Source organism: Hippoglossus hippoglossus, chromosome 4 (assembly GCF_009819705.1).
Source record: "Hippoglossus hippoglossus isolate fHipHip1 chromosome 4, fHipHip1.pri, whole genome shotgun sequence".
Lineage (NCBI taxonomy): Eukaryota > Metazoa > Chordata > Actinopteri > Pleuronectiformes > Pleuronectidae > Hippoglossus > Hippoglossus hippoglossus.
This window is the reverse complement of record NC_047154.1, coordinates 19,698,687-19,712,496: the sequence shown is the minus strand read 5'-3', so window position 1 is coordinate 19,712,496 and position 13,810 is coordinate 19,698,687. Positions and strand designations below refer to the sequence as shown.

The 13,810-nt window shown below is 39.7% G+C and overlaps 2 protein-coding genes across 2 annotated transcripts; one reads left to right on the top strand and one right to left on the bottom strand.

The window, feature by feature from the left end:
• Window positions 1-180: 180 nt before the first annotated feature.
• LOC117760714 (pyroglutamyl-peptidase 1-like) lies at window positions 181-7,723 on the bottom strand. Its single transcript, XM_034583955.1, has 5 exons — window positions 7,534-7,723; window positions 5,527-5,579; window positions 3,690-3,806; window positions 3,121-3,353; window positions 181-2,318 (listed from the first exon to the last, which is right to left on the bottom strand). The coding sequence occupies exons 1-5, from the start codon at window positions 7,565-7,567 to the stop codon at window positions 2,123-2,125; spliced, it is 633 nt and encodes a 210-aa protein (XP_034439846.1). The 5' UTR covers window positions 7,568-7,723; the 3' UTR covers window positions 181-2,122.
• Window positions 7,724-9,921: 2,198 nt separating this feature from the next.
• lsm4 (LSM4 homolog, U6 small nuclear RNA and mRNA degradation associated) lies at window positions 9,922-12,826 on the top strand. Its single transcript, XM_034583956.1, has 5 exons — window positions 9,922-10,031; window positions 10,831-10,872; window positions 10,995-11,093; window positions 11,397-11,577; window positions 11,922-12,826. Exons 1-5 carry the CDS (start codon window positions 10,029-10,031, stop codon window positions 12,044-12,046), a joined length of 450 nt encoding a protein of 149 aa, XP_034439847.1. The 5' UTR covers window positions 9,922-10,028; the 3' UTR covers window positions 12,047-12,826.
• The last annotated feature ends 984 nt before the right edge of the window (window positions 12,827-13,810 follow it).

Genomic DNA, 13,810 nt, shown 5'->3' with positions numbered 1-13,810 from the left:
AGATGAGAACTCAAAGTCTGAGATGAAGTTCAATCCTGTTCAGTTCAATGTCAGATGATGCTAGTTTCTCAAAACTAGGTATGGCAGTTTATATATATATATATATATATATATATATATATATATATATATATATATATATATATATATATATATATATATATATATATACATATATACATATATACACACTACATCTTTGTATTAAACAGGGAGTGTTGTTGGTGATACACAGGGGGGTGCAGCAGCAGCATATACAACGTTCAATGCTACATTTACTACTGAAACATATAAAACGGAAGCTGTGTTTGGTGTTGTCGGACGTACTCAGCGACCGCTCAGCCGTCAGGAAAATGCTCGTGAACACAGTGAACCAGACAAATATTATAAAGAGAAGCTTGACACCTGGACTGTGGCACCATCACAGACACGATGAAAGAATATGCTGCAGGTTGAACAAACCAAAGCTCAGGAAAGTAAAGCATAAGTCACCTATAAAGCATACCACACATGCATAATGATAATTAATGGGAAGGGAGGTTAAACATGGGATGGATGTGTGTGAATATCTGGAAAGCTACATATTTCGAATTAAAGTGACTGAAAATAAAATAAAACATACAAATTCTTTGAAAAATGCGGTTCAAATTCCAGAATAAGTAAAAGTGGATAAAGAAAGTGCTACAGAAATAAATGTCCAGGCCCAATTCTGGCTGAAGAGAGTCAAACTTCACATCGAATCAAATCTTCAGCTACATGTGATTCAATGCAGGGAGCAACTGAAAGCTTTCATTAGCTTATACCCATGTGGTTTGCACAATTATTGAAAAAAACGAAACGATGAAAAGACAAATCACTGGTTTTAAACATAGTGTAAGATCTGAAATAAAACGGCTCTGATGGGACACAGCTACCCTAAATCAAGAGACAAAGATTTTACTACCCAGAAATCCAGTGTTGTGATGTCAGTTCTTTGCCACAATCCAATGTGTGTGCGTGTTTGTAACATTTGAACCCACACCTCACTCAGAAGAATTCTGTTAAATGGAATTTATAGTAATAACTGCAATGGTCAATATTTTCTCAGATAATTGTGCAACTCTAACAGAAGTTTGACAAAACCACAACATGAATCTCCTAAACTGACAGACCTGAGATCTGTAAAATAACATTGCACAGCCTGGGGCCAGATCCCAGGAGAATCTGTTTTGTATTTTCCTGTCAGAATTGGGCCGAAAACCTGGGGGAAGATGAGCTGGAACCAACCCGTTCCCTGATTAAAATAACCTTTGTAAAAGAAGGCAAATTTACAACTTCTTATAAAGAAAAAGCACTCAAGAAACAACTCAACATAAAATGTGAAACAGCACAGTTGGGCTATAGAGCAGCTGGAAAAGTATCTGAAGGGAACTGAAATTAGATTACAGCTTAAATCTAAACACCTCTACATAATGTATCATGTTCAGTTACCATTTACAGACATCCAGGTGTAAACATCTGTTGACTGAAACATATTGTGACAGATGGAAACTCAAAATTTAAGGATGAAGAAAATCTAATTGTATAAAGCAGATATAGCAGTTTCCCCAAATGTGACTTCTATAACCAATTCAATCACCCTAACCCTATAAGGTGCAATAATAGTAGTCACTTTTGGGGTAAAGGTTGCGATATTTGCCACATTACCAACCGTCTGGAACTATTTGAACTGCATATGAACAAATAGGAGCAGCACATAGCTGCTGTGTTTTCTTTGTGGTCCTACAGTAATTCCCATGTTCAAAATGTCAAAGTCAAAATGTTTCATATTCCTTGGAAGTGGGAGAAAGGCTTACGTTTCAGTGTGACTAAGGGTTGTCTTCAAACTCCCATTTTATCTTCTCACCATCGGGAGACATTTAAACATAACAAATAATCAGGCTTAGCAAAAACAATAAGCAAAAACCTAAAACCTAAAACAAAGAGAAGCAAACACTGAAAACGTTCTATATGCTGACGTTTTCATTTTGTCCAAATAAAGACAAAGATTTTAAAAAGGAGGATGTTTGGCTACTTGTGGTTAAGTGCAATTTCTCTTGTGTGGCGATTGCTGGAGAGAGGATGGTTGGCATCCGGAGGTCACTTAGTGGAAGTGCTGCTGGCAGTGGAGCTTCTCCTCAGCCTGGTCAAGAAGCTCCAGAATCTCCTGGACGATGGCCTTCAGTGCACGACCCAGGTCTTCACCACTGTAAGGCTTTCCAAGAGGAGGCACGTGGATGAAAGCAGAGCGGCCGTGACTCAGGTACAAAGACGTGTAGTAGGTGAAGTCACAGAGATATCTGTCAGAGAGGGAAACAGGGTAAAAAGTACTGTAAAAAGTGCTGCCATTACACAGTTTCTCCACCAGAGTACACCATATATTTGATTGCAGAACATCCTACTCACGATTAAAATGTTAAAGGTTATGTATTAAAGATTCTAAACATGAATAAAGCTGCCAAATACTATTTACCATACAGTGGAATTATGGCATCCTGGGCAAAGAATGAAGTAATCATCTGAGCGTCTGTTTTTTTTTTTAAATGTACCCATGTGGTTGCACGTTAACGTTAGAACATGTCCGTGTGCATGTGATTCCCTCTCTGTGAAAGGGACAGCTATAGAGTGAGTTGTGTGGGGATGTAAACATGATGACACCCAGGTGCACACACTCAAAATCATGTTAAATGTCTTGCAAAAGTTTCTGCATTGTATACCGCATGATAAAACCCAGGTTGTGTTAGTATCCTAAATAAAAAAGGTGTTCATATTCATCAATAAATAGAAAACTAGAGAAACTATTCCAAGAGTGGATACAAAAATAAAATAATTATCAATTTGTATAATTAAATGTATGGATCACAGATTTAATAGTTTTGAGTTCCTTTTAAGCAATAGTACATCCTACTTTTACTACTGACCCTGTTACCCAAGCATTTACCTAAGATGTCAGTCATTCTGTCAAACTAAATGCACTTGTATGGCTGAATCATGTGTTTAACAGAGTGATGCTGAACACATGAATCAGCCTCTGTCCCTGCATGAGGTCCAGAGGTGACAGGCAGAACAATCGGCTGATTCTAACTGGAGAAATGAATTTACCTCCCAGCGTCTTTGGAGACAGACACAGCTACTCCGAGCCCCGAGGCGGTCACTCTCTTACTGACTGATTCCATGTCAATAACTGAGTCGATGCAGTCTGGGCCTCCCACAATGCAACACTGTGAGTCAGGACAGAAGCTGCTGTTGTCCAGACCCTTATAGCCACTATTTCGGCCGCACTTCTCCAGGGTGACAGTGGTGGCCATTCCTGAGACTCCAACATGAACAACCAACTGGCAAAGAATCCAATAAAAATCACAAAGTCAGAATTACGGAAATAATGTACCATAATACAAATTATTTACAGTAAATACACCAAAGATGTTCTCGGGTCCAAAAAATAATCTGTGGCTATTTCAAGTGAACCAGTTTTTGTAAATGTTAATGCCCATGTAGATAATGACACACTCAAGCCACTAATTAGTTGCATAATTTGATAATTGTATATAATTAAATTTAGTTCAGCATGTGTGCCTTGTATGTCTTATTATCAGATTGTTCTCTGGGCCTGTCAGATCCAATTATCACAAAGAACAACGTGTACAGGTCACACCACGTTCTCCTCTTACCAGCGGATGATACTGCTTCCATAATGAAGGAACCAAACTCTGGACTGTCTGGTACTCTACAGGAACCTCGTACACATGCAGGTCCACTTCGCTGCCCAGTCCCAGCTTCTTCAGTTCCTGACAGGGTGAAGAAAAAAGAATAACGCTGAAACATTTCTGGATTTTGACAAAGTATTCAAATTTACTTTGGGTTAGGGTTGTCCTCAAAGCTTTCAACCACAACAGCATCTTTCTCAGCGTTGTTCTCAGGTGTCATTGGAGAGTGCAGTTCTCTGTGACATGGAGAACTTATTGCCATGAAATGTGGTTGAAAGCTTCAGAAATCACAAATAAGTTGGATGCTAATTTAAATTATGCTAAAACCAAGGACAACTATAACATGTCAAGCTCAACAGTTCTTGTTTTGTTTATATACAGAGTCTAACATTGAAAGCAATTAGCAGTCAACAAAACAGACCCATACATAAGTTAGGAAAAACTCTATTTATATAGAGCTTTATTATCTTGTTTGACTCTTGGAACTGTATCTTTTTTCCTTGTATTGTAATTGTATGGTATTTGTAACAATTTGTAATTGTGCTTTTTTTTGTTGACTGTCTTGTTCTCATTTCTCTCTTGGAAAAGAAATGTCAATGAAACTGTCTGATTAAATAAACATTTAAAAAATGTAATAATATAATATTCAAGCATTGAACTTAAATTTTTGCTATGTGCGTCAAAATCATCTCAACTTAAAAGATCCCCTAACTAACTGTGTGTAGATTAGCAAGAGCAGTCTTTGCTCGTTGCCCCATAAGGATGAGCCTGATACAGAAACAGGCTAAAACTAATCAGGTTGACGATACAATCGTTCTGTTTAAGTGTTATTAGAGTTTTAGCGGCTTTGTACTTTATTTCCTTCTCCATGCACCTTGGAAGTGTAGGTGACATCATGCAAGAAACCTCTACTCAGCTAATTGCCTCATTAATCTGTTCTCTCATTTCCCACTGGCAGCCATACTTCCACAAATGAAGTCCATACCTTTGCCTCTTAAAGCAAAAAATATACAGTATAAATAAAAAAAGATCCAACATAATTCAAAAACAATTCAAAAACAAATAAGAACGCAGGTATTCACAAAAACTAAACTATTTAGAACTGATAATGGTGATCTACGTGTTTCTGGGAAATTGATGGTATATTTTGAAACTCTAAAAATAAGATAAGTAGAAATAAATGAACTGCAATACTCGGCCACTTTCATAATCAAGCAAGAAATAAAAGATGCAGTCAAACATATCATAAGTATGACAAATGTGTATCTGATTCACAGCCAGTCGACCTGCACCTCCCCCTATCTCCCTGCAGGACAAATTGCTCTGGACACTGACCCCCACTTGTATTGAAAAGGGGCTTTTCTGACCACGTCTGTGACCCCGCCTCAAAGCGGCCTTTTGTTTGCCTTTAATATCCTTATCAAGTCCGTCTAGACACCCTGACAACCAGCATCATCCCCCACATGCAGTTTCGCCAGCAGGACACAGGGAACCTCTGGGACACTCTGCGGCACATGTGTGAAGCCGGCAACTATCAGAGCATCATAAAACTGTCACACAAACAGGAACACATCTGGCTAATAACACGACAGACATGATGAGCTTTGATATTTTTATCTTAACACCATTTTGGAGAAGCTTCGAAGGATTTGTTTTCGTCAGTGTAATGAATAATGTGAATTACAAACAAAATCAACTGCTAATTCAAAAGTTAAGATATTTTCATCTAAGAGCTTACTCATATCATTTAGGTGAAGGTTACATTTAATTTAACAGACAGGTATAGAGGGGTGAAACCTACCTGCACTGCGACCCAGCTGGCGTTGACCGTGTGCTCTCCAAAAGGCCCGAAACCTACAAAACATGGGAGTTATTTGAGTTTCTGAGATGCTTCCATGCTGTGCTGGTGATGACTCATTTCTCCTACACGATGTTTCTAATAATGAAGCTTTGGAATCAGTTTGGTTTTTACAACGGACGAAAATGATGCTGTATTGACCAGTGATTTCAGAGAGATTTCTTTCTGAAATACATTTTATTGCAAATGCAAACAGAACAATTCTGAAGGAAAAGCATATGTGAGTACAGCGAACCTTTCTTTACCAATATGAAATGAGATGATCCGACCTATTCCACTATCCACTACCTTTACCAGCAAAACTGCCAATATTGTAGATTTTTCACCAAACATAAAACATCTTTTGTATTTAATTTCTATATTAAAAGACTGAGAAGCTGCTGCATAAGATTTGCTGTAAAATCAATCACTAAAAATCTCCCCCCTGCACCGCTCCAAGTGACCTGTACAATAAAAGAAATGCAGCAGCAGCCGATATTCACTCAGGCTTGTTTATACAGGGATCTATAACTGATCCCCCTCCACCACATTTCCGAGGGTCAGTGGGTCCCCAGGGGTTGGGTGGAGAGGTGGGGGGGGATCGGTCTGTCTGACAGGCGGCTGAAAAGGAGCAGCGAGAGGGGCCAGCAGCTGCCAGCCGGCCAGCTATTGTGAAGGTGCAGTTCCCAGGCAATCTGCACATCTTCGATCAGCTGGGTCTGCCGGCCTCCGCACCCCTTTGTCTGAAAACACCAAGTCACTGTCTCTGTTAACTCCGCTCACATTAACTGTTGGAGAGGGTCGTGTTCAGGGCTGGGGTGATATGGCCAAAAATTATATCATAATAATAATGTTTACATCAGTCACTACTATTTCTTTTAAAGACTGTTTTTAACTCCTGAGTGAAGGTTGTGGTTTCAAACTCTTCTTGAATACTTGATATAGAGCAAAACACATATCGTTATTGATGAAGATTACATTGCAATTAATAGTTGATATTGTTTTATTACCCTGCGCTATAGTCGTTTTTAGTAGTTTAGCACTTGAGGTGGGAGATGAGTCACATTACATCAATAACACAGAGTGAAGCATGTTGTTTTTTCTAAACTCAAAACAGCTTTGGTACGATGCTACTGACAAGAACAACATGGGTTCAGATTTGGATATTAAAATGCAAAGTTAAGTTAAATAGGAAACAGGGTAGATTAGGATCCATACAGAAAACACGACAGCAAGATATGAATACTGGGACAGAATCATTGGTTGGTTATTGGTGTTATTAACTTGTAACCACATTGTCTGTAAGGACATCCTGTCTGTGAAGAGACCTGGTGCTGAGAACAAAGTGTTTGACAGTAGATGAAACTAATAATGAAAAGCAGCAAAGAAGTAAATCTCAGACTCTCTTCTTTGTTAGAAAGTTATTAAAGGACTGAATCAGACTAAAGCAGGAAACATGAAGCACTGACAGTTGTACTCATGAAAATGAACTGACTTTTTCTGCTTTATTTATTGTCTTTTATGGACATTGTCCCAGGCACATATGAGTTAAATAGGCTGTTAAAAGAAGCGTTGGTATTGATGAGCTAATGCATTTACGTTAAAATGACTCATTTCATCTACAGAGAAGAAGAATGGACGTTAAGAGACAACAACAAATGAATTAATTCCACGTATATGGATTTTCCACATATAAGTTCACCTCTCTCACTTTGTATTGTTTCATCAGGGCCTTTTAAAAAGACAACAGACATTAGCACTAGGGATGATGTCAGCTTGCTGGTCAGTAGTTTCTACTGACACGAGACCTGAGAAAACAGTGAGCGAGTCAACACGACGCTCTCCTCAGCAGAAAGCAGCTGGAGCACCAACAGCCTGACGCCATTAACGTTCCTGTCACTCCACAACTTTTTTCAAGCGCCAGCAGACGACGACCGACAACAACCGACACGACAAAGAAGAGACACCGACCTGTGACCACCACCGTCCGTTTACTGTTGTCCATCTCCCGGCCTGAGGCTCCGCTGCTCCTCCGTGTCACTGCCGCTCTTTATTTCCAACCACGGACCGAAAAGAGACCCGACAACAAACACTCTCACATACACATACACACACACACACACACACACAAGTACAACTGACGCCTCTTCTGGCATCAGACCGCCGGTGTTTACGCTGCGTGCGACGTGACGTAATGACGTCAGAAGTGTGACGCACGATGACGCGCTGTGCTGTAGAAGTCTCCCTCATAGATAGATAGACAGACAGACAGACAGACCGACAGACAGACAGATAGATAGATAGATAGACAGACAGACAGACAGACAGACAGACAGACAGACAGACAGACAGACAGACAGACAGACAGATAGATAGACAGACAGACAGACAGACAGATAGATAGATAGACGGATAGATAGATAGATGATAGATGGATAGATGGATAGATGGACAGGTAGACAGATAGATAGACAGACAGACAGGTAGACAGATAGATAGACAGACAGACAGACAGACAGATAGATAGATAGATAGATGATAGATGGACAGATGGACAGATGGACAGGTAGACAGATAGATAGACAGACAGCCAGACAGACAGACAGACGGATAGATAGATAGATGATAGATGGATAGATGGACAGGTAGACAGATAGATAGATAGACAGACAGACAGACAGACGGATAGATAGATAGATGATAGATGGATAGATGGATAGATGGACAGGTAGACAGATAGATAGACAGACAGATAGATAGATAGACAGACAGACAGACAGACAGACAGACAGACAGACAGACGGATAGATAGATAGATGATAGATGGATAGATGGATAGATGGACAGGTAGACAGATAGATAGACAGACAGATAGATAGATAGACAGACAGACAGACAGACAGACAGACAGACAGACAGACAGACAGACAGATAGATAGATAGATAGATAGATGATAGATGGATAGATGGACAGGTAGACAGATAGATAGACAGACAGACAGACAGACAGACGGATAGATAGATAGATGATAGATGGATAGATGGATAGATGGACAGGTAGACAGATAGATAGACAGACAGACAGACAGACAGATAGATAGATGATAGATGGATAGATGGATAGATAGATCGATAGATAGGCAGACAGACAGACAGACAGATAGATAGATGATAGATGGATAGATGGATAGATGGACAGACGGACGGACGGACGGATAGATAGACAGACAGACAGACAGATAGACAGACGGATAGATAGATAGATGATAGATGGACAGATGGACAGGTAGACAGATAGATAGACAGACAGCCAGACAGACAGACAGACGGATAGATAGATAGATGATAGATGGATAGATGGACAGGTAGACAGATAGATAGACAGACAGACAGACAGACAGACAGACAGACGGATAGATAGATAGATGATAGATGGATAGATGGATAGATGGACAGGTAGACAGATAGATAGACAGACAGACAGACAGACAGACAGACAGACAGACAGACGGATAGATAGATAGATGATAGATGGATAGATGGATAGATGGACAGGTAGACAGATAGATAGACAGACAGATAGATAGATAGACAGACAGACAGACAGACAGACAGACAGACAGACAGACAGACAGATAGATAGATAGATGATAGATGGATAGATGGACAGGTAGACAGATAGATAGACAGACAGACAGACAGACAGACGGATAGATAGATAGATGATAGATGGATAGATGGATAGATGGACAGGTAGACAGATAGATAGACAGACAGACAGACAGACAGATAGATAGATGATAGATGGATAGATGGATAGATGGATAGATAGATCGATAGATAGGCAGACAGACAGACAGACAGATAGATAGATGATAGATGGATAGATGGATAGATGGACAGACGGACGGACGGACGGATAGATAGACAGACAGACAGACAGACAGATAGATAGACAGGTAGACAGATAGATAGACAGATAGACAGATAGACAGACAGATAGATAAAATCACATTAATTGATGCAGCACATTTGATTTATCAGACGTTAACCAAGAGAGATTCAAGGTTTTATGTTTATATTTCTCGTGGGCCCACATACAGCTGTATAGTCCCAAACAATATATGGAAAACAATTTAGCAATAAAGACAATAATTAAAATAACTAAATATATAAAGCCAGCAAACAAACCATTCAAACTCCAAAACTCTTTACTCCAAAACTGTTTTCAAAAGATCTGATGTTCTTTATTTGTCTTGTGTATGGAACGACCTCAGTGAAGAGAACCTGCTGTTCAGTGTTAGAAGGGATTTGGCGGTGCGTGAGTGTATCTGACGCCAGAGGGCAGCATCTTATAATAGCTCGGTTATTTCCCCACCGGAAACTCATTGAGACTCGAAGAAGAACAAGAGGAGGTAAAACCGTGTAGGACCAAGACACAAAAATCAAAAAGACATTAAATCACAATGGTGAGTATCCAACTCTGGTGTTCACACAACACGTCCGTGGTTGTGTTTCAGATTTCAGTAATATACTCGTGTTAGCGAAGCGCCGGCTCATGGTGAGGCCCGCCAACGTTGCGCTAAGCTAAGTGAAGTTAGCTACCGAGGCTAACTGAAACACGGGTTTTACACGGTGTGTGTTTAACACAAAGCCACAGCAAACCTCATTGTGTCGTGCTGCATGGTCTGAAGTGGAGATCTGAGCATTATAACCTCTCACAATTAATACAAACTACAATCATCAGGCATTGCGTTTATTAGCCAATCCCTGAATATAACATGAGTCAGTGTAAGGTTGATATGAAGAAACATTAGTTGTAACTTCAGTTAATGTGGAGAAAGATGATTCACATTGAAAAGACAAATCTAAATTTATCAAATTAAATCAAGTAGTTATCCTTTCAAACGATCAATTGTCTGTCACTCATCTTGGTCCACGCGTAGACAGATTACGTAACGTTTGGGATTTACACCTGTAAAAGGCACCAGAAGTGGTTTTCATAGTGAAGTAACTGAGCTCCGTGAATTTTAAATAAGAAACTTTAGAAGCCACTTCATTCAGGGCATAGTCCCAGTGGCTCGAGAAGTAGTGTCCCTATAGTCAGTAATATAGATGATGTTAATCAAACTAATATATTAGGGATATTCATATAGATTGAAAACAGGTAGGACTGCCTGACAAAATGTTGATATTAACGTTCATCTACCAAATACATCATTGTTACTCTAATGCCTTTGTATGACATGTTTTTCTGTCCTTTTGCAGCTTCCCCTCTCTCTGCTGAAGACTGCCCAGAACCACCCGATGGTGAGGAGACACTGAGCCTTTGCTGCTGTGGAAAAAACACTGTTGAATTGTTGATGTTTTAAAAAAAAAATGTTAAACATGATAAATAATGTGTATTTGGTTTGTTTCTTCTCCCTGCTCAGCTGGTGGAGCTGAAAAACGGGGAGACGTATAACGGTCACCTGGTCAGCTGTGACAACTGGATGAACATCAACCTGAGAGAAGTTATCTGCACCTCAAGGGTAAATACATACCGACAAGTATAGTAGACTGTATTTATGAGAAGTCCCTCATGATTATTTTGAATAAAAATGATGGTGGGTTTAACTGCCAAAATGTTAAATGACAGTAAATGACCAACACTGGCCTGTCAATTTGCGACTTTGGTAAGAAAATAAGTACACATTCAAAACAATACAAGATAGCACAAAGATCTTCTACCGTCTGAAAAGTTTTAAACCGAAACTTGTTAGTTAAACTAAAACAATGCTAGTTTTAAAAAAGTGATATTAAGATTAGCTGACACTCCTGCTAACCTCTGACAGGATGGAGATAAGTTCTGGAGGATGCCTGAGTGCTACATCAGAGGAAGCACCATCAAGTATCTGCGAATCCCAGACGAGATCATTGACATGGTGAAGGAGGAGGTGGTGTCCAAGGGCCGCGGACGTGGAGGTGCCCAGCAGAACAAACAGCAGGGCAAAGGAAGGGGAGGAGCTGGCCGAGGTGAGTGGAAATGCTTCCTGCCGTTCAGACTTCTGCAGCGGCATTTGTTTGTTCCTGCTGTCACAACATCAATATTGGTATTGGAGCATAGTTTGTTCTGTTAATTTTGTTCAGGCGAGGAAAAAAACTAAAAGTTTTGGAGTTCTACAATTTCTTGAGTAGTCAACCTACAGCCCTGTGTACTCTAAGTGAACTTGTCTTGCCTTCTGCAACTTCATCTTTTTTAAGAATCTGGCAAACTGGAAGTGATAATGTTTTGTGGAAGTGGAAATCTGTCTGAACAACATTTGTCACATAATTAACAGACTGTTGTTAACTTCTGCTCCCCTCGTGCCTCTGTGTAGGTCTGTTTGGTGGTCGTGGCAGAGGATTGAGCGGTCCCGGTCGGGGCCAGCAGCAGCAGCTACAACTACCGCAGCAGCAGGATAAGAAAGCAGGCAAACCACAGGGAATGAAGAACCAGCACTGACGGACAACGTGGCCCCATCAACAGCGCACCCTCTTATTCAGTCATTACTCCTTCTGTACGCCTCTGGTGTTTTCTACAGCTGAGATGTTTGTCAGGACTGACCGCTGCAGAAATCACACTGGGAGAAGTTGAGCGAAACTGTGCATTTGCACTGAATTTTTGTTTTTAGCATCTTTAAGTTGGTATGGAATTTTTTTATGACAATATACCGGTGTATCAGTCAGAGCTAATATACTTCTTTACTGTTCTTTTGTAATACGAATCATTACAAATTTACAGCTTGTATCACAAATCACATTTAGATATTCAAAAAGTACTTGTTCATCAGGTGGTATACTGGAACGAGGTTTTTGTTCATATTGTTTTGTGGCCGTTTGCTTGTCAACTTGTCTCCTCGGGTGTGGTTTTGATTGGTGAAGAAACTGCCCAGCCCCAACTTCTGTTGCATGATCTTTTCCTTTTGTTGACTTGCTCTTTATTTCTGTGTTGTGACGTAATGTTGTTTGCAACATTTTTGTTTGGCTGCCGATCACAGCAGGTGAAGAGTAGACGAGCAGTCGCAGGAGTCAGTCCCTGAAAATTAACACTTCTGTTAAAGCATTTAAGAGGCAACATGTGTTGATGATGCAAAAAAAACAAGTTTCTCATGTTCTTAAGTCTGATGTGGATGAGTCCAACATGTGTCAAGTTGGTTGGATATCATTTTATTTTTGTATCAAAAGACAATGTTGTAAGTTATTTACATGAAAACATGAGAATAAAACAACTTTTGTTAAAGCGGTTGTGTTTATTTAGAAAAATATTGAATTGCCACACATCTCAGTTGTTTGGAATTTGCCTCAGTGTCCCCAACAATCGCAACATGAAAAGAGACAAAACACATAACCCCCTCCCCATAAAAACAACATACATCTGTGGATGAAAAACACAGAATAAAATGAAATACAGTAAAAACTAGTGCTAATAGAATAGGATGTCCGGTGCTTAAAAATTCACTAAAATACAATAGAATTTAGAGGTAGTTATAATAATTAAATAATCTGTTTAAAGATTCAACGGGGATTGGCTGCTATTAACCCTTTTAGTTTTCGCTTTGATAATATGTCCTTTTAATTAGAGATTTTAGTCAAGAATCAGCAAAAAATCTCATGGACTTTATTGTATAGACAATGGTTTAAAATTTCACAAATCAAGTCAGCAAAGTAACTTATTCACATGAAGGATTTCATACCTTGCATGAAATTATGCTATTTTGTTTAAGTCCCAAAGTAACAAACCTGCAAAAAGGATGTGCGGTAACAAGGCTGCTGATCATTTTAATATCATTTACAAATGTCTGAATATTTATTCTTGGTAAACATGGCAACAGAGATCAGATCCATCAACCCAGAGCTGAACTGAGGAAATGTATCTCAATTACTTGCATGCAGAAAAAAAAAGTCTCAAACAATCCTGGAATGGATAGATACAGATACAGACATTTATATAAAGGGACAATGGACTTTTTCCTTTAGAGACCACACAAAAAATAACAACTTACCCTTACAACCACCTTCTTTCCCTTTGTCCTCTGCCTCTCCCGTTGTTTCAGACACCGCTACTCCCTGTCTTTCCAACAGGTGTCACTATTGAGTCACCAAAACATTAATCTGGCCCTCACATCCCTCCGACCCCACCCCCACACCTCCTCCTCTGTGCTGCTGCTTGTCTGAACTGATCTCATGTTGCTGAAATTACTGTTTTGCACCTGACAAGGAGGTTTTA

Excerpts from the sequence above, each read along its gene's own strand:
- LOC117760714 (XM_034583955.1), bottom strand. The coding sequence starts at position 7,567 with ATGGACAACAGTAAACGGACGGTGGTGGTCACAG. Across the intron at positions 3,807-5,526 it reads CCAGCTGGGTCGCAGTGCAG|GAACTGAAGAAGCTGGGACT; the intron begins GTAGGTTTCACC and ends TCACCCTGTCAG. Across the intron at positions 2,319-3,120 it reads GTCTCCAAAGACGCTGGGAG|ATATCTCTGTGACTTCACCT; the intron begins GTAAATTCATTT and ends CCTCTCTGACAG.
- lsm4 (XM_034583956.1), top strand. Across the intron at positions 11,094-11,396 it reads AAGTTATCTGCACCTCAAGG|GATGGAGATAAGTTCTGGAG; the intron begins GTAAATACATAC and ends AACCTCTGACAG. Across the intron at positions 11,578-11,921 it reads AAGGGGAGGAGCTGGCCGAG|GTCTGTTTGGTGGTCGTGGC; the intron begins GTGAGTGGAAAT and ends GCCTCTGTGTAG.